This window comes from Fonsecaea nubica (assembly GCF_001646965.1).
Source record: "Fonsecaea nubica strain CBS 269.64 chromosome Unknown Scaff60, whole genome shotgun sequence".
NCBI classification, from domain to species: Eukaryota; Fungi; Ascomycota; class Eurotiomycetes; order Chaetothyriales; family Herpotrichiellaceae; genus Fonsecaea; species Fonsecaea nubica.
Window position 1 is genome coordinate 2,536 of NW_019173733.1, and position 18,230 is coordinate 20,765.

General features: G+C 48.5%; 7 protein-coding genes across 7 annotated transcripts; 4 read left to right on the plus strand and 3 right to left on the minus strand.

Moving 5' to 3' along the window:
- Positions 1 to 4,838: 4,838 nt before the first annotated feature.
- On the plus strand, positions 4,839 to 6,928 carry AYO20_08001 (hypothetical protein; the record flags this gene model as incomplete). Its single annotated transcript, XM_022646283.1, has 5 exons — positions 4,839 to 5,245; positions 5,302 to 5,739; positions 5,790 to 6,055; positions 6,124 to 6,563; positions 6,626 to 6,928. The coding sequence occupies 5 exons, from the start codon at positions 4,839 to 4,841 to the stop codon at positions 6,926 to 6,928; spliced, it is 1,854 nt and encodes a 617-aa protein (XP_022497678.1).
- Positions 6,929 to 7,749: 821 nt separating this feature from the next.
- On the plus strand, positions 7,750 to 9,236 carry AYO20_08002 (hypothetical protein; the record flags this gene model as incomplete). Its single annotated transcript, XM_022646284.1, has 3 exons — positions 7,750 to 7,839; positions 7,891 to 8,033; positions 8,129 to 9,236. 3 exons carry the CDS (start codon positions 7,750 to 7,752, stop codon positions 9,234 to 9,236), a joined length of 1,341 nt encoding a protein of 446 aa, XP_022497679.1.
- Positions 9,237 to 9,653: 417 nt separating this feature from the next.
- Positions 9,654 to 10,766, minus strand: AYO20_08003 (hypothetical protein; the record flags this gene model as incomplete). The annotated part of the gene is made up of 1 exon (XM_022646285.1): positions 9,654 to 10,766. One exon carries the CDS (start codon positions 10,764 to 10,766, stop codon positions 9,654 to 9,656), a length of 1,113 nt encoding a protein of 370 aa, XP_022497680.1.
- Positions 10,767 to 11,632: 866 nt separating this feature from the next.
- AYO20_08004 (hypothetical protein) lies at positions 11,633 to 12,061 on the minus strand (the record flags this gene model as incomplete). Its single annotated transcript, XM_022646286.1, has 1 exon — positions 11,633 to 12,061. The coding sequence occupies one exon, from the start codon at positions 12,059 to 12,061 to the stop codon at positions 11,633 to 11,635; it is 429 nt and encodes a 142-aa protein (XP_022497681.1).
- A 450-nt stretch (positions 12,062 to 12,511) lies between these two features.
- On the plus strand, positions 12,512 to 13,456 carry AYO20_08005 (hypothetical protein; the record flags this gene model as incomplete). The annotated part of the gene is made up of 1 exon (XM_022646287.1): positions 12,512 to 13,456. One exon carries the CDS (start codon positions 12,512 to 12,514, stop codon positions 13,454 to 13,456), a length of 945 nt encoding a protein of 314 aa, XP_022497682.1.
- A 145-nt stretch (positions 13,457 to 13,601) lies between these two features.
- On the minus strand, positions 13,602 to 14,654 carry AYO20_08006 (hypothetical protein; the record flags this gene model as incomplete). The annotated part of the gene is made up of 1 exon (XM_022646288.1): positions 13,602 to 14,654. The coding sequence occupies one exon, from the start codon at positions 14,652 to 14,654 to the stop codon at positions 13,602 to 13,604; it is 1,053 nt and encodes a 350-aa protein (XP_022497683.1).
- Positions 14,655 to 15,522: 868 nt separating this feature from the next.
- On the plus strand, positions 15,523 to 16,995 carry AYO20_08007 (hypothetical protein; the record flags this gene model as incomplete). Its single annotated transcript, XM_022646289.1, has 1 exon — positions 15,523 to 16,995. The coding sequence occupies one exon, from the start codon at positions 15,523 to 15,525 to the stop codon at positions 16,993 to 16,995; it is 1,473 nt and encodes a 490-aa protein (XP_022497684.1).
- Positions 16,996 to 18,230: the final 1,235 nt, after the last annotated feature.

Sequence of the window (18,230 nt, forward strand, 5' to 3'; positions counted from 1 at the left end):
GCTTAAGCCGAGACCTAGGTATAGATCTTAAAAACCCCTAATAACCCTACTAAAGCCGGCTTATAGTCTACCTTTATTAAGAATCGAGTCTCTTATCATTAAGGAAGCTCTCCGATACCGATTCTAGAGGCGATCGACTAGTTTATAAAGGGGGCGACGGGAATCATACACTATCTCGCACTTTTAAAGTCTAAGGTTAATACCCTTCGATAGGAGAATGCACTACTAAGCCGACGTCGGCGGGCTAAAAAGAAATAACTCCGCGAAGGAGGGAGTATAACTCTACATTAAGGATAGCTTCTAGAGTCCTAGAGTCGCATTACGGTAGTGATTAAGTAGGAAACGTCGGGTGATGGTAGTCAACGGACGAGGTCTAAAACGCGTACGCGGCGGTATAGTATCTACTATAACGTCGGATATAACTCCAGAATATATCAAGTAGTTATCTCTTCATCTAAAGAAGAGGATTCTAAGTAGTTGTAAACAATAGAATGTATTGTAGTGCTGTATAGCCATGAAATGTCTAGGTGGTCCGGTTGAGGTGTTTCACTCGCTTGTCTGTTTCACTCGCTTATCATGTACGTTATATTAGTATACTAACATACTATTCCTAGTTGCCTATTCGGGGCGTGCCTTATAAGTATATAGCTACGCTTATTACCCTTTTATAGTTACACTCTCTCGTAGCTAACTTATAATAACTACTTCACTATACTATTCTAAAGTCACTCGACTACTCATACCTTACGTACTCTCGGCCTAGCTTATATAATAAAGGAACTGTGACTGAGGAAGCCTAACCCCGTTAGGCTATATAGGAAGCAGCCTTAACACTATTAAGGACGAGAAGACGATATCAACCTATTTTCCGGGGCTTAATATACTAATCGAAGTACTAAATCTATTCTAGACCTCTCTTATTCGTAGTCTAGTTATTTAAAGACGTAGCGATAACCTAATCCCTTAGAAGGGTGCTATTTTAGTACTAGATTAAGAGATAAAATTTACCCGAAACGATAATATACGGCGGGATTATCTAGCTCTACATATTAACACCCTAAATCACTATTACCTATTCCCGATTACCTAGCTAGACTAGCTTCGCATATAAACGCCTTTCGGTATTCGTAACGACGGTCCTTATAGTAATAATACCTATTATAAACCCGATCTCGTTAAAGTTATAGATATCCGCGTCCGCTATACTATACTTAGCGATTATATTCTTTATAAGCGAAAACTACGCGCGAATCGCGTCGGGATCTTCGCACTAGGCTCTCCTATAGTCATACCGACGAAGAAAACGCGTCCGGAGCTCTAGTTGTCGTTTAATAAAGTTTAACGCCTACCGCTTCCTAATAGGCGGTGTATTTCGCTCCGCTAGTAGTCGGTTAGTTATTTCTTCTACACTAGCGAGTTAGGGAGGGTAGGATCGCGCATCGAGGTTAAGTATATATTAGATAATAGTCTTCTCTTCTAGGGAAGTTAGGTTTCGTAAGTTAGGTATACTATCGCCTCGAGACTAAGTACCCTTAAGTCGACGAGATAAGGTAACGTAACTACAATTATAGATCTTTACCGCGGCCCGTACACTAAGCGATTAGTCTCGTTTGATAGCTTAAAGAGTAAGCTTTATTTGACGTTCGTTACTAACTATTGATATAATACGTTATAGAGAAAAACATGTTCAAAGTTGGAGGGTGCGAAAATCTAGTAGGGTGTTTCACTCGCTTATCTATTTCACTCGCTTATCATGTACGTTACTACTATATTAATATATTAATATACTATTCCTAGTTACCTATTCGGGATATACCTTATAAGTATATAGCTACGCTTATTACCCTTTTATAGTTACACTCTCTCGTAGCTAACTTATAATATCTACTTCACTATACTATTCGAAAGTCATCCGATCGCTTATACCTTACGTACTCTTAACCTAGCTTATATAATAAAGGAACTATAACTGAGGAAGCCTAACCTAGTTAGGCTATATAGGAAGTAGCTCTGATAATTAGGTAATATAACTCTACTTAATTAGCTATATCTAACCTACCGATATATACCCTATTAATTTCGTAGCTTAATAACTATATATCGCCTAATAGTGTAATTAACTACGATCGATAGTCCTCGATAAGGGTATTCTAGCGATCCCATTATTACCTTAATCCCCCCGCTTAGCGCGGATATAGAAGAAAGTAATCCTAGAGAGTAATCCTATAGAGATCTCTAGATCTAGGCGCCCTAATTAGTCTATTCCGCCCGCCTTGGTAGTAATCCTACTAGTATTCCTAGGTCCTCTTAGATAGGGAGTCGAAATTAAGCTTAGACGGCCCCTTAAGTATCCTAAATAAGTTATAACCCTTAAAACGATAGATAATTGATAGTATAGGGTAATATAGCGAAATTCTTTACTCTTATAACTAGACGCGAAAGTGATAGAGGATAACTAAGAGTTTTTATTAGTAGACGTATTACCCGTAGATAGATAACCTAACCTCTTATACTAAGACCTATTTTATATGTAGACGGGTCACCTAGCTAGACTAGAATAGAGTTAGGGTATTTTTAGACTTCGATATCTTAATAACCTAACTAGCTATAGAGATAAGGAGACCTACGTTAGATAGAGGAAGAAAAATACTATATAAATAGCTATAATAAAATAAAAATATTTAGCGGAAGCCGTTAACCTTAAGGGGTAGAAGAGGGATAGAATTGATAACCCGGATAAGTACGAGTAGTATAGTAACATCCTTTAGTTTTAGCATCTTAGAGGAAGTGGGTGTTATCAAGAATTCCGTTACCAGCTCATCACATGGAGAGAATTCCGGGAATATCAAGATCGGAAGCGGAGATATTATGCTCCTCCAAATAGGTTTCAGGAGTACGAAGCCATCGTCCAGGAGAGTTAAGGGGATGCAGGACGTAAATGGGATCTCCGAGTGCTGGAGGACCGACACCGGCAGACCCGGTTGGAAGATTGGAACGAGTTTCGGGCGCTGTACTATCGGAAACTTATGGCATCTCAGAAACAGAACGAATATGAAGAGCAAACCCTATTATTAAGGGAGGAGACTCTTGAGGCAATGGAAGCACACACACAATTAACCGATGTCATCACTGGCCCAAACGTCCTCTACAGCCGATCGAAAGAGATGACTGCGCCGGAGACAGAGGTGGCTCAAGCAAGATCCGGAGTGGAATCTGTAGAGAAGGCATTGATTGCTGCTAAGCACCACAAGTCAAAAGGAAGAACAGCCCTAATTGGGTTGGCGCAACAAGAACTTCACTCTACAGAAGTCAGCACGGGACTTATATCTGGACCTGGAGAGTTGAAAAGACACCGAGACAGCTATGACCTCCATATAGCCCAAAGGATTATGGCCCGTGCTGAGGGTAAGTTACGCGCAGCGCAGCTCGAGGTCAAGAGATGGAAAGTTTTCGTAAAGTGGATTGACGACCAATATCCCGCTATCGCGGCCGACTGCGGGCATCCTGCCAATGAGTGTGTAGGCATTCTGCCTCAACACCTTGCACAAAGAGATGGTTCCAAGAGAACAAAGTGGCTTCTTCGGGGAAAAGATGTACACCCTACGTCTGTCCTCGGTCCGAATCCGTCATCCAGGATCTCGAAACGGTCGAAAGTCGATGCGAATAATGACAAATCTCGTGCACTGGATTCCGATCTATCGCAGACGACTCCAGCACAGCGCCAACCTGTGGAAACGTCCATTTCACCTCGTCGAAGCCAACGACTGCAACAAGTGAAGCCCCTAGCGAATGAAGTTCATACAAAGAACGTTCTGTATTCGGTGCATTCTTCCGGAGTCACTAAGGCAAGGGCTGCGTCGCAAGGGCTGCGTCGCAAGCGAAACCCGGAAATTCTCATCCGAGACGATGATCTATTTCTGGGACAAACCTAACGATACTAATGAAAACCGTGCCTCCTGCAGAGGTCTACGGTTTGCTCAATGATGACCTTCAGAGATACCCTGACGACGAACCAACCGTCACTCGATATGGTATTCAAATTCAACATGTTTTATAATGCTCTGTGCGGAAAACAAAAATGTATATTATGATCTATCCACAACGTGGGTAATGCTACTTTGTGCAGGTCAGTTTGAACCTCGGATAAACTGGGAGACAACCTTTGACCCTCAATCAACCCCACAATCTACGGGGTGGCAAGGTTGTTCTCTTCGAGCCAAGGATGGAGTATAAGATGGAAACTAGTCCTCGCTGGATCCACCGGCCCTTAGAGCTCTTCTTGACCAGTCCAAGCCCACTTCAAGCCATTCCATCTTTCTAAGTGCGAAGGAAGCATTGTTTCGTCTCTTCCTTCTATCCAAAAGATCAGTTTCAAAACAGCTGTCTGGACCGTCTTTTAGCCTAATATATCTTGATTCAGATCCGCAGGCCAAAATCAACAAGTCAAGAACACTTGTGGCCTCCAATCTCTCTCACAAGATCAACGCGTACTTGCTCACAGGACACATACACTGAAAGGTTGGAGAATTATGTCGGCATCCAGTTCAGCAACGACAAGGCCCAGAGCTTGTGAAGAGTGTCGGCAACAAAAGGTTAGTCAAGTCTGGTCTCTATGCTCCAAATCATTGTTATCTCTCGGGGAGCCCAGACAGCAGCTCACACCTGTCAGATAAGATGCGATGCGCATCTTGATTACTCAAAGCCCTGTTCCAAATGTAGAAAGTCGGGCGTCCAATGCAACTTCATAGCGGACTTCACAAGGCGAAAAACACGATCGTTTGTACCTCCTCTCTTCGGCATGGTGTCGTTCCAACTGACTACGATGTAGGAAGGCGAAGATGCAGCGTGAAATAGACGGACTTCGAAGAGCACTACAACTCACAGAGAACGCAGAAGAACTCGGAAATATGCCCCCTGGTCCTCCAGCACGTTCATGTCTCTACCATCCCACGTCCATCGCCTCTGCAGTGGTACCGCAATCTGACGCCCGGCTCACTCCTTTCTTTTCATCGCTTAACGATCCATCCGCAATGACCACAATTCCAGAGCCTGACGCACGCCAGGATCTCACTTCAGCCGCTCCATACAATCCGGCTGGACACCCACCTGCATTTCAATATTCCTACCATCCTTCGCCTGTTGCTATCGCTTCATTAGTAGAACCTGGCGCTCGCATCCCAGCTTTCCCTTCGCCTCTTGATGGTCTCGAAATTGAGCCTCAAAAGCTGGAGGATTGCTATTCCTTGTGAGTACTGATTTTCATACCTAGCTTCATTTCTCATCAATATTGACTACGAACAGGTACTTCAGCCATTATCACTCAATGATACCAATCCTGGACCCACAGCAAAGCTGCCGCGAATGCTTCCAATACTCCCCATTGCTATTCTGGACCGTCATAGTGACTGGCTCAAGAAGATACAGTCTTGATCCCACATTGCTGGAAGTGCTAGTCCCCAAAGTCTCCAACTTGGCAGCACTGGCAACAACAAGGGTTTCCGAATATATTCCAACTATTACTGCCCTACTCCTGCTCTGTGTTTGGCCTTTACCTATGGAGAATGCATCGGATGACCCTTCGCCTATTTATGCAGGGGTCATAACGCAGCTCTCCCAACAGAATGGTCTACACATGCTCAGTAGAAGACAAGACTTCTCACCCAATCATTTGATCAGAGATACCAACAGCGATATCTTTCTCGCCACTTTGTGGGCATGGTGCAAGCTGATCTGCAGCACGTAAGATCCCAGAGCGCGTCCCTTACAAATAAATTCTGAATTTTGCTCAGTGTCAATACGCATTGCGGCCTGCATCATCACGTTTTTGAAGACGCCTTCGACCTGGACCAACAGAGTAACGATGTTCTTGATTCTCTAAGCAGACCAGTCTTTTGGATGCTTCAGTTTGCTAACATGATGTCCAATGCTAATCACACTCTAATGAAAGGCGGATATGGAGAACAAGACGTTGAGAGGCCTTACCAGCTTCTGGCTATGATCAAATTTTACGACGACGAGATTTTAAAGCTCAAGCGGCAGACACAAGGGCAACTTGGTATGGCATATTGTTGACTTTCCTCGCCCTTACTTGCTGTTTCACAATACAATGCTGATTGTTGACAGCCGAGATTTATTTCACCTCTGCGAGATTGCACACCGGAGCCTATTATTTCTTTATCTTGAAGCAATTGCCCTCAAATCTTTCACATCTGGTCGAGGTACACCATGTGGCTTGTGCCTTTATTGACAATATCACGTCTCGAGATCAGAAGGACGATTACGCTCTCTATCTTTCCGAACAATTCTACAGGACTCTCACCCTCGCTGCGATGGTGATACTGCGAATATGCCGTAGTACGGAACTGAGCTCGGCAATCGACTATACCCTTGGCGAACAGTCTTACTTCGCGGCGATTCGCATACTCAAGAAGAGAGCCCTGAAGAACAATGATCTCAACGCTCGAATGGCGGCAACTTTGTCCCAGCTATGGCGAAGTAAACGCATTTTTACGCGACATGATGGGTCGATGGACAGCCTCAAGGTTCGAATCCGGACGAGAGGGGTAAGCCATGAGACACACGTTTCTGCTATAGACTGTGGAAGGCTAATTGTATGGCGTCGCAGGCAATGGGAGTGGTATACGACTGTCTCTGGTATTGGCGGCAAGAATTTTTAGGACAGTCAAACCCATACTCGGAAGAAAACAGTAGCAATCACGCTCAAAGCCAGAGACCTTTGGTTTCTAACACACAGGCTGTCTCTTCTGCTCACCAGGCTACCACTCAACTATCCGACTTCGACACCGGCGGCGGCACACATCTAGGTGTCGACGATGATGCGTTTTTCTCCGAGTGGAACTGGTCTACTAACGCATTTTTGTCCACTGAACTATCTCACGACTTCGGAGAGTCTGCCGTGTCGATATAGCTACGTCCGGCTTGACACTGAAAGTTCTCATTTGAGCGGGAACGGGGGTTTCAAACCATCCCGCAGTGGTTCATTCGGCTCAGTATGACTGGGGAAAGTTCTCATGGGCACAAAGTAAAGTGGGCTTTTCTCCATGACGACTCTCTCCTTCGACTCTGGCGCCTTGGTGTCATGGGGTACTCTTCAGATGACTACGAGTCTAGACTCCTGGTCAATCTGCTGGACATGACTCCCATCAGATCTGAACATTGCAGGTGTCCCTCTCCACCGAAATTGTGGTGGTCTCTACTTGCCGACTTGTCGGTCAATCTGGCCGAGAACTCGGCGCTTGGAAACTCTTCCTCGATGCCAAGCACTCGCTGTGGAACTAATCCCCCAAACCGGAGAAGACGGGGTTACGAATAGTGGGGATGTTTGCCTCACATTCCTACTCTCCCAGAGGCAGAGCTGTTGATTTAGCTCCGAAGCCTGGCGAGGAGGAAAGGCTCAGAACACTACGTGATTATCTCTTTAGGGGAACTATTCAAGCCCGCGGCAATGCCGCCTTTACGGCCCTTCTACCCAGACCTCGGAGCTAGCATCTATCGATTTCCGACACGATCCTGACCTTTTGTCCCCTCAATGGCTGTGTCGACTTGTGGATAAATCAAGCATCAGGCCATGCAGCTCCTTGAGTGGGTTTTGTTGGATGATATCTCAGTTGACAGTGGTGAACTTGGGTACCATCTATTGTCAACAGACGGCCCCTCCCAGTTTTCATTTCAACAAAGATTCACACAGGATTCTGTTTGAGGCTTGTCCTGTAGCCATAGGTATATGCCATGATCTCGCAACCTAACAAAGGACAACCGTTGACGCGGCTCGCGGCGGAACGGCTTAAACAAATCTCCTCGGAGGAGCTGACGGAGGAAGTAAGAGATAAGGTGTCTCAATGTCTCCTGGACTTCCTTGGAGCTTGTCAGGCTGGACTTGGTGGCGATCTCGGGCCGCCTTTGCTGAAGTACGCACAGCTTCATGCCGGTAACCCCGAAGCATTTGTCTTCGGCAGTGACAAAGCAATGTCTGCTGAAACAGCCGCTTTCATACACGCCGCCCTGTCAAACAGGTGAGATGATTCTTTACGTGGTCCACTATTATCAGTCCCATATCGGATTGCCGAAGCTTTTCCAGAGAAAAAAGCTGACAGATCTGGGGCAACAGCACAGTTCGTGACGATATGCACCTTGACTCATGCTCGCACATGGGCTCTATGGTCATTGCTGCCAGCTTAGCCATTGCCCAACGCGATGGTTGGACCGGTGAGCAACTCATTCGGGCAATCGTGGGAGGGTACGATGTCGGGGCAGCGCTGGGATATTCCATTCGAGGAGGAGGGCAGTTCAACACTCACTTTCGCAGCACTGCTCTGGTCGGCTCGTTCGCTGCGGCGGGGGCTCTCATTGCAGGTAGTCCACCCGAGCATGATGAGGCGGTCATGCGGATTTTGTGTTTGGCAATCAACATGGTATGTGGTATTAACGCATGGGCACATACGGGAGGCAGAGAAATCTATATTCATAATGGGTCGGCAAGTGCAGCAGCCATCACCAGCTACGACCTTGGCCGGAACGAATTCCCCGTGAGTGATGTCGTCCTCGAAGGCAAGGATGGCTACTTTGACGCTCTGGGGGTCGATTCGAACGCCTCTGATCGCTTCAGAAGCTGGATTGAAACCTCTCCCCTGGGTAGAGGGATTCTCGAAACCCATTTCAAACCTGCATCCTGCTGCAACTTCACGCAGGCCTCCACCGCCATTGCTTTAAAAATGCACAAGGACTTCCAGGCCAAAACCGCGAATGCAGATGAGATCTCCAAAATCCACATCACCACAACGCCCGGTGCACTCGCTTACCCTGGGTGCGATGACGCCGGGCCACTCTCCAGCAAAACCAGCGGGAAACTTAGTATCCAGTTTGGCGTCGCCGCAGGCCTCGTCTTTGGCCGCTTCGACGATGGCACGTCAACATGCGTCGACGACCCAGTGGTCAATTCCCTCATGGGCAAAATGTCCGTGTCTACAAACCAAGAATTCGAAAAGAGCTACGAAGAGGGCTTGCAACCCGCCAAAATTGAGATTTTCTTCAGGGACGGCACTGTGATCACCGAGGCGGCACCAGATGTGCCCTGGTTGGACGGACCGGCAGTTACGAGGAGGTTTCTTGCAGAAATTTCTCCATGGTTGCCGGTGGAGAGAGCGCAGATATTGGTCGATCGGTGTCGAGATCTGGGGAATGTTAGCGATGCCGGACGCAAGCTGCTCGTGGTCTAGACCAAGTCCAATCCCGATTCCTGTATTTAGTATTCTCGCTTGAAGTGAAGTAGATACTGTTATACCATCGTGATATTACTCGGTAGAGAGCTGGAAATCCGTATCTTTGGAAAAAGATCTTTCATTCCTTGATATTGGTATGAGCAGCCATCGAGAACAGGCTCTATTCCTATCAACTTCATGAGCCATGAGGTGTTTGATAGGGCTGGCGTCCTTGGCTCTGAACAGATTTCGCTCTCCGTGGTGTAAGATCCTACTGGGATGGGGTAGCCACAGTGCTTGTGAGGCGTCTGATTGAGGAACCTTACAGCATTTGGTTGCGATGGGAAACTATTGATCGACTAAATAGTTGTTATCGGTAAACACCTATTTACAAAACTTGACCCAATTTGATTGCATTCTTACTGTGGTAATCACTCATTTGTACCACGTCGTGGTCACCGTCCCAATCTTCTGAACACTGGTTTTCCCTTCACCATGCTTTGCTGCGGCATGGGCTGTCAGGTTGGCCTTGATGCGGTTGTGCACCCATTCACTGCTCGTGGGCGCCTCTCCGTCCTTAAACCACTTCCGTACTCCATGGCGTTGCAGAACAGGACTCTCGTCGAGAAGTGTATTGATGACCACCTCATCATTGGGAGCAACGAAATAGAAGACACTGCTGCGATCATGGTTTCTCTGGTCGGCAGGGGGCTCAACCACTCGATGAACGGCCGCTTTGTAGTAGTTTCCCGTCCACCACATCATCGGCTCGCCTGCATTCACGATGATGGCGCCAGGAATATGAGGGATAAACTTCCATTGTGATTCGTCGCCATAGTCCCGGACCTGTAGAGTCGCCATTGGTTGACTGAACAGAAGTGAAAGGGAGGTCAAGTCTTGATGACCACCAAGCCATAGCTTCTTCTCATCTGCAGCCCCTTCGGCTGGAATGTCATAGTACTCCATCCAGCGAAACCAGGATTCGTCATGCTTGTCGTAGCTGTGAGCCTTGACGAAAAACTCCTCGTCTTCAATCTCGAGGGAGATGGCGAAGAGTCTCAGAATCTTGTAGAGTATATCTTTGTGGACTGTGTCGATGAATTCTTGGACCTCATCACGGTATGGCTCCAAGGCTTTGGGCTGTTCGTGGGTTGTCATGTCCCTGTGCACGTTGAACTGTTCGATCCTGTCCGGGGTACCCCCGAGTGTCTTCCACAGCCCGCGAGGTTTGAATCCAGGATATTCTCCTTTCCCAGTGAGATCTGCTCTGAGTCTTTCTTTCTCCTCTTGGGGGGTGCGTGACAGAATAGTGTGGCCAATATCGACTATGCGTTCAATGGTTTCTTCACTGATTCCATGGTTGACGACTACGAAGAACCCATGCGAGGTCATGGCCTTGTGGACTTGTTTTGCAAGTTCCTTTTTGTCGGCGGGAGTGTCTTTGTAGAGTGAGAAATCTAAGACATCGAGGTCGGCATAGTCGAGCTTCTCTTTGGTTGGCTCAACAGGGACAAAGTGGTCCACTTCAGGCAATGCCTTTGAGATCATCTTGTTGAATAGATTCGGGACGATATCGTGAATATTTGGAGTTTGGTGTAGCTAGGTAGTCGAGTCCGATATCTGAAACAAATAGGTCAGGTAGGCATTGCTCCTTATAATCCCTAAAGTCAGTGAAATATGAGAAGCGCGCAGAGTATAGTTCCTGTGTCAAACCTCACAGTATGGAATATCATGGTATGTTTGACCGGTAGATCATCCCTGCGAGTCCGTGGCATCCTGCAAAGCCGACAACTCGCTACACCGTTGCTCCGTGCGATGTAGCAAGTTCAGTACGAAATTGTTCAACTATTCCATGTGGGCGTAGGACTCGCAATTTAGACTATCCGAAAACTCGGCCAGTTCTTGGGACTGTGGGGACCATCTATCAATATCGGTTGTTCTCGCTAATCACTCCTCGGTATTCTCTGTGACGCGGACCGAGACCCTGAAGAAAGGCGGGTACCATTCCAGGACAGGCTGAAAAGAGGGAAGGCATTGTTCACAGCTCGTATCTCACAATGCTACGTCAAACTCTGTGAGACCTGTAACATGGACATCGTCCCTTGTATAGGTTCAGCATTACACCATTGCTGCACACAATCATATCTGTTCTTCCGGGCTTGTCACCTTCTAGCTTCCCGACACTCTTTACAATGTATCAGTCACTCAATCCTGGTATTTTCGTGACTTCCAGAAGCTCTCCTGTCGCTTCCACTTTGACCTTCTGAGATGGGATGACAACAGTCAGAAAACGGCAATAATCATTGGAGTTATTCAGCCAGGCATGGAGTGTTCCTCTGTGATGGTTTGGTCAGCAACAGTGGCGCTCTTCAATACTGGGTGGGCTGATGGTCCACAAACACCATCAGGCACACTTACTTTTGAATATACACGTCTCCCTCTCTCAGAGTCTCGACAGCTCCATCGTCCAAGAGTAGCTGTAGTGATCCCTTCAGCACCACACCGTAGTCGAGACTCTCGTTGCGGTGCAAGTATGGTTTTGTGCCCTCTGGAGTGGGAGGAACGTCCACAATCTGACAGACGATTCCCTTCTCGCCCTGGCCGCGACGTATATTGTCCACAGTGAGCTCTTCTCTTCCACCTTGGATTTTGACCGGATATTCTCGAGTACGGTGAATCAGTGTCGCGCCAACTGGTTGAGGTGCGGAGGTGTCGGACCTCGCGCCTTTCGGGGTTGGATTGACAGGTGCGAGTATATCATCGAACTCGAAAACAGCCTTTCCATCTCGATCGTGACCTGTGACGAGTCTTCTTGTAGGAGGGAGATGGTTCAACTGTTCCATCTTTCCTCTGTAGTCAAGGGATTCTGGAGGTGTTGCAGGAAAAGTCGATGAATTTTCCTGGTCGCTCAACCCAAGGTGCGTGCGTAACTTCTTTTTGTTCAACGTTGCCTTTGTATGTCAAGCCGCGACCACAGTACTATTTGCAGTCCGTCGAGCTAGAATCCATGCTATGAGTTGCTTTTCGCATTAATGACACTCACCTTCTCCAACGGACTAACCACACGTCTCACAGACTAAATTCACCGACTTCTCGGCCTGTTAACGTGTCGGCCACCAACCTCATTTCCCCTGCCCTGTCCAGTCCCACCTGCTGTTGGAACATCGGAACCCAGGCGAAATCTGTAGGTGATTTATAGTTGAAACATATTGCACGGAGTCTCAGCAAAGATTTCAAGTATACAGTCTCCTCTATCCGTGCTGTCCATATCAGTCGCTCTTGCAACAACGACAATGGGGTCTATTTCCGAGTCTCAGGGTATGCCGGCTGCCCATAAACTACGAAAGCTCCTACAAGAAGACAAGACCATATTTTGTCCTGGGGTATACGACGGCATCACTGCCCGACTGGCATTGAAAGAAGACTTCGATGCGCTCTATATGACCGGAGCCGGAACCGCAGCATGCAGGTTGGGTGAGCCAGACCTCGGCCTTGCGACAATGAATGATATGGTGGAAAATGCTGGAATGATTGCCTCACTGGACCGTTCAGTCCCCATTATTGCAGACGCCGACACGGGCTATGGCGGACCTCTGATGGTGGCCAGGACGGTCCGCGCCTATATTTCTGCTGGTGTGGCGGGAATGCATCTTGAAGACCAAGTCCAGAACAAGCGCTGTGGGCATCTGGCAAACAAAGAGCTGGTGGATGAAGAAACATACTTGACTCGGATCCGGGCAGCTGTATTGGCCCGTGACGAGATGCGCAAGGTGTCTGGAGGCTCAGCAGACATTGTTCTCATCGCGCGTACCGACTCGATCCAATCACTAGGCTATGAGACTGCAGTTTCACGTCTCCGAAATGCTGTGTTGGCGGGCGCCGATGTTGCTTTCCCAGAGGGCATGACTACTATGGAACAATGCAGTCGTGTCTGCAAAGACCTAGCTCCCACGCCTGTCCTTCTGAATATGGTGGCTGGAAGTATCACTCCCCACCTCAGTGTTCAGGAAGCCAACAAGCTGGGCTTCAAGATTGTGATCTTCCCTTCCGTGGCTTTAGACCCAGTCACGGAAATGGTGGGGGAGGCGATGAGGGAACTGAAGAAGAATCAAAGACCAGTTGCCAGCGACACTCGAAAGACGGCAGGTGTCAAGTACCTATTCAATATTCTGGGTCTTCAAGAGCGTATGGCTTTTGACAATGCAGCAGGAGGCAAATCTTTTGTTGAAGGGGCTTGAAGCGACAGCCTATGTATTATTGTTGTGATAGATATAACAGACAGTAAATCCATGGCTCTTCCTGCCAACAAGTTCTTCTTACTCGCGGACCTCCTCTTCCTCCTCCTTTCCAAGTCATGATGGAGTGATACTTCGAGTGGATAGTTCATTGAACCTGAATAACAATCTTGCCCCAGAAATGCTGCCTCTCCATTTCTTTGTAGGCTTCCGGCGCTTCTTCAAATTTGAATATTCGATCCGCGACGATGGGCTTGATGTTGTGTTCTTCAAGGAACGCATTCATCTGCTTAAACATACTCTTCGGACCAACATTCATCCCTCTGACAATACAGAGCTGCCGCTGTATCCAAGCGATGCTGGGTAGGCTTTCACTATTCCCTGTTCCACCGAGGAACCCCACCATTGACACGACGCCCTCGGGTCTAATGGCCTTCAAGCTCTGAGATATTATATTTTCGCCGCCAACTTCAACGACATGATGCACACCAAGCCCGTCTCGAGTCAGAGATCTGGCAATTTCTCCCCAATCAGTGTTGGACCTGTAGTTGATGACATGTTGGACGCCCAATGCTTTGAGCTTCTCTGCCTTGTCTGCCGTCGAAGTGGTGGCGATGACCTTCGCGCCAATGGCCAATGCGAGCTGGATCGCGAATAACGAGACACCGCCAGTTCCTTGCGTGAGTAGGAAATCCCCTGGCCGGAGAGCCCTGGATTCGAGGCCGAACAAACAATTCCAGGCAGTCAGGGCAGCGCAGGGTAGGGTGGACCCTTCAATATATGAGAAGTCTTTGGGCATCAACACAAGACCCGTCTCTTCAAATACTCCATATTGTCGTAGAACACCGTCTCGTTGACTCCCCAACGAGCTCTGCCGGATCTCAGGGGTCACGATGCCATCCTGAAGGTCTTGCATGAAGTTCATGCAGACCCTGTTCCCCAGCTTGAACTGCTTCACCCCAGAACCAACCGCAACGACCTCTCCAGCGCCATCAGAGCAGGCCACAAAGTTTGTTTTCAACGGTAATGTGTATCGGCCCAGGGCAATGGCAATATCGCGGTAGTTTAAGGAGACTGCTTCGATGCGAACCAGACATTGACTCTCCCCCAAGTCAGGCAGCGGAACGTTCTCCTGAAGCTGAAGACCTGCGATTCCCTTGTTTGGGTCAATCACCCACTGGGCAGTTTTGCGAACGGCCATTATGAGGATGAACTATCCAAACAAGCTATCGGTGTTCCCTTGGTCCGTCACTCTTCTTATACCAAGCGAAATCGCGACAGTCCTCGAAGGAACACTTGATGGTTATGCTGATGACTCCCGTACAGCTTACTTACGGTATCTAAATTCAAGCTATGAAACGCGAGAAAGAATGATCGATGGAAACGCTCCAGCTCCTGAAAGTGCCCTCCACTCTGACCAGCACCACACGTTTGACAAGCAACCCGCAAGTGGTATTTACCGCCGTTATGGGGAGGTTGCCCGAATAGTCGGCGGAGACAGGGGCGAACCACAATGACCCGCCGACCGGCAGCAAATTGTCGAGCCAAACATGTCCTCCGAGAATAATCAGAGCATGAGAAAGACAGGAGTACTGAACGAGGTACTTAGACGTACATAGGGTTCGGCGCCCTCGGGAGGAGAATGAGCTGGATTCGGGAACACATGGTCGGCCTATCGAGGGCAAAAAGCACCGACCCAAGGTCAGTTAAGTTCACCAGAAACTCCATAGCAGAGTCTCCATGTGGTCCCGTCGCATGCCAAAAGTACCGAAAGCGGGCCGTCTGGGCCAAACTTTGGTCGGCCAAGGCCGAGTTCTCGCTCCGGTGGATCTGGGGTCATGGTTCCCCAGTTTCCTTCTAATGCCTTTGTCTTTATTGGATTCGACCCTGTCTTATACAAAAAAGTCCGTTTTCTACTAACTCACAAGATATCAAGCACTACGACTCTTGGGAATGCTATAAAACTTGCCCCAGAGTCTGCTGTGGTTTCCTTCTGCCTTCTCTTCGACCAGGAAATTGCAATATCTGACACTTGCTCGGTCTCTTACTTTTCTGTCTCCTTTCCAACCATGTCGTCCGAAGCGAAAACAATGGTTGCAGTTCCCCTACATGTTGAAGAGGGGGTTAAACTCGAATCTGACGTTACTGAAGTGAACGAGCAGGGAAAGCTTGCTATGGAAAAGGTCCTGAACCGAAAATTCGACTTCCGCATTCTCCCATGCTTGTTCCTTCTCTACTTCTTCTCCTTCATGGACAGGGCTAGTATTGGGAACGCCAGTATTGCTGGATTGAACGCCGACCTCAAACTGCAAGGCCAGAGCTACAGTGTTGCGTTGGCTCTCTTTTTCATCTGTTACTTGATTGTCGACCTTCCGGCCGGCTTGGTGTTCAAGATCATCGGCCCTCGCCCCTTTCTTTGCATCAGCATCTTTTTGTTTGGCACTTGCACCATCTGCCTCGGATTCGTCAAGACTGCACCTCAACTATATGCAGTCCGGTGTCTTCTCGGGCTCTGTGAAGGGGGGTTGACCCCATGTATCGCCATCTACATGGGCATGTTCTATCCACCCGATCATCTACAGCGACGTCTGGCTGTCTACTACTGTGCTGCACCCTTGAGCGGTGCAGTCGGTGGCCTACTCGCGTCTGGTCTCGGAAAAATTCAAGTCGGATCTTACAGGCACTGGCCATGGATTTTCTTCATCGAAGGGGCCATCTCCATGATCGTCGGGGTTATCTGTTTTTTCATCCTACCAAACATGCCAGGCCAATCCAGGTTTCTGACCGAGGAAGAGCGCGAGGTGGCCAGAATCAGGTCAGGAAAGATCAGCCACACCATCGACGTCAATCATGAACAAGAGAAGTTCACCTGGGAAGCAGTGAAACTAGGGCTTCTGGACTGGAACACAATCCTTCTTTCCACCATCAGCATCGGAACGTATTGCAACATCTACGCGTACAGCCTTTTCTCACCCGCCATCATCAAAAGCTTTGGGTACAGCACGATCCAGTCTCAGCTTCTCAGCGTGCCTCCGTACATATTCGGCACCATTTGTGTCTTCATCACCTCGATCGCGGCGGATCACGTTCACATCCGCGGGCCTTTTGTGCTTGGCCCGTGCTGTGTTGAGATCATCGGCTGGATCATCCAGATGACATGCAAGGGTGTCGCAGTGAGGTACTTCGGGCTCTTCTTGGTCGCGGGTTCTATCTACCCGATCATCAACTCGACCACATCCTGGCTGATCGGTAATCTGCAGCCTCACTATGTCCGTGCTACCGGGATGTCGTTTGCCGTGACGCTAGGGACGACTGGCGGAATTATTTCGACCTTCACCTACGCAAATGCAAAGACCAATGTTGCTAATGGCGTGGAACTGGCTATGACTGTCATGGTAGTTGCCCTATCGGTACTGTTGATGTGGTTGAATCATTCAGAGAACAAGTTGAGAGCTCGCGGCGGTCGAGACTATCGGCTCAACGAAGGGGTTAGTGCGGCACAGCTAGGATCGCGCCACCCAGACTATGTTCTTTCCCTCTAATGGGTTTCACTGGATCAGACCTCAAGATCAATGTACATATGATGCAGCTTGCTTCGAGGGACTTTTATCTATACCTTTGAAGTACTCCAGGTTGGAAGGACCAGCAGAGCCGCGGAGTTCGTCTCCAAATGTGACTGGACATTCACACGATTGGAGACTTACTCTGTTCCGATTGCTAGATGGATGGATGCAGCTGGAACAATTCCATCCGTGACCAGTGGCCAATTACTAGCTTGCATCTGAGAGTTGTGTAACTCCTGAGTGGGCAATCTTAGGCAGATGATCCAAGTTCCGTGTCCCGTGTTCCGTGGATGGGGGGATCAGACGAGGCTTTCGAAGATAGGGATTCTCAGCATGAACTAGAATACTTCACTTACATAATCTGTCACTTCGTTACTTCTCGTCAGAGCACCTTTTTCTGTATTTTACTCTTGCCATATATCGACCGATTTATGTCTGCAGATACAGAAGCAACACGGAACTCAGGCATGTTTGCTTATTACGTACATCGAGAGCCTCTGTCACTCTTTAGTCCGAGTCAGGACTACAACCGGCTTCTCTGAAGGCTTCATTGCGTATCCTCAGAGCTAGATATGTGTGATGCTGTCTGGGTCAGCGACAACACTGATATTGTCCAATGGGTTGGACGTCAGCGCAATGAAATCGGCATCATCACCTGCCTTCAACTGCCTGTCTTGAGAGCTTGAGGGCTCAGAACTTCTGGAGCAGTGGCTGTAGCTGCCTCGATCGCCTGTAAGGGGGTCATACCGTCCACATGAGGTGCCAGCTCGAGATCCCTACCGTTGTGGCCGTGATTTACTGGGGTGTCTCTTTTGCTGATGCCATAGTCTGACCCGCTGGCTATCTTGACGCCGGCAGCCACCGCAGCTCGGTATGCGTTAGCATGCCGCTCTGCTACTGGTTTCGACTTATCGAATGCCCTCGTCGAGCGCCTGTGGCTAAGCTGTCGTCCATAATCTCGCGGGCAGGGACTAAGTTGATCCCTTTCTCCTTCATCAGCGCAATGGCCTCGTCATCTAGACAGGTTACGTGCTCGATTGTGGTGGAACCCCCTAATCGCTGCCTTAATGTCTGCCAGACCATGGCCGTGTGCTGCCAGTGACCGCTGGGCCCGATTGCCTCCTCAACCATGACCTTGATCTCTTCGCCGGAGAACTACTGGTGCTTCGGGTCGTCACGATCGCTGAACACACCTCCACTGGCGCAAAACTTGA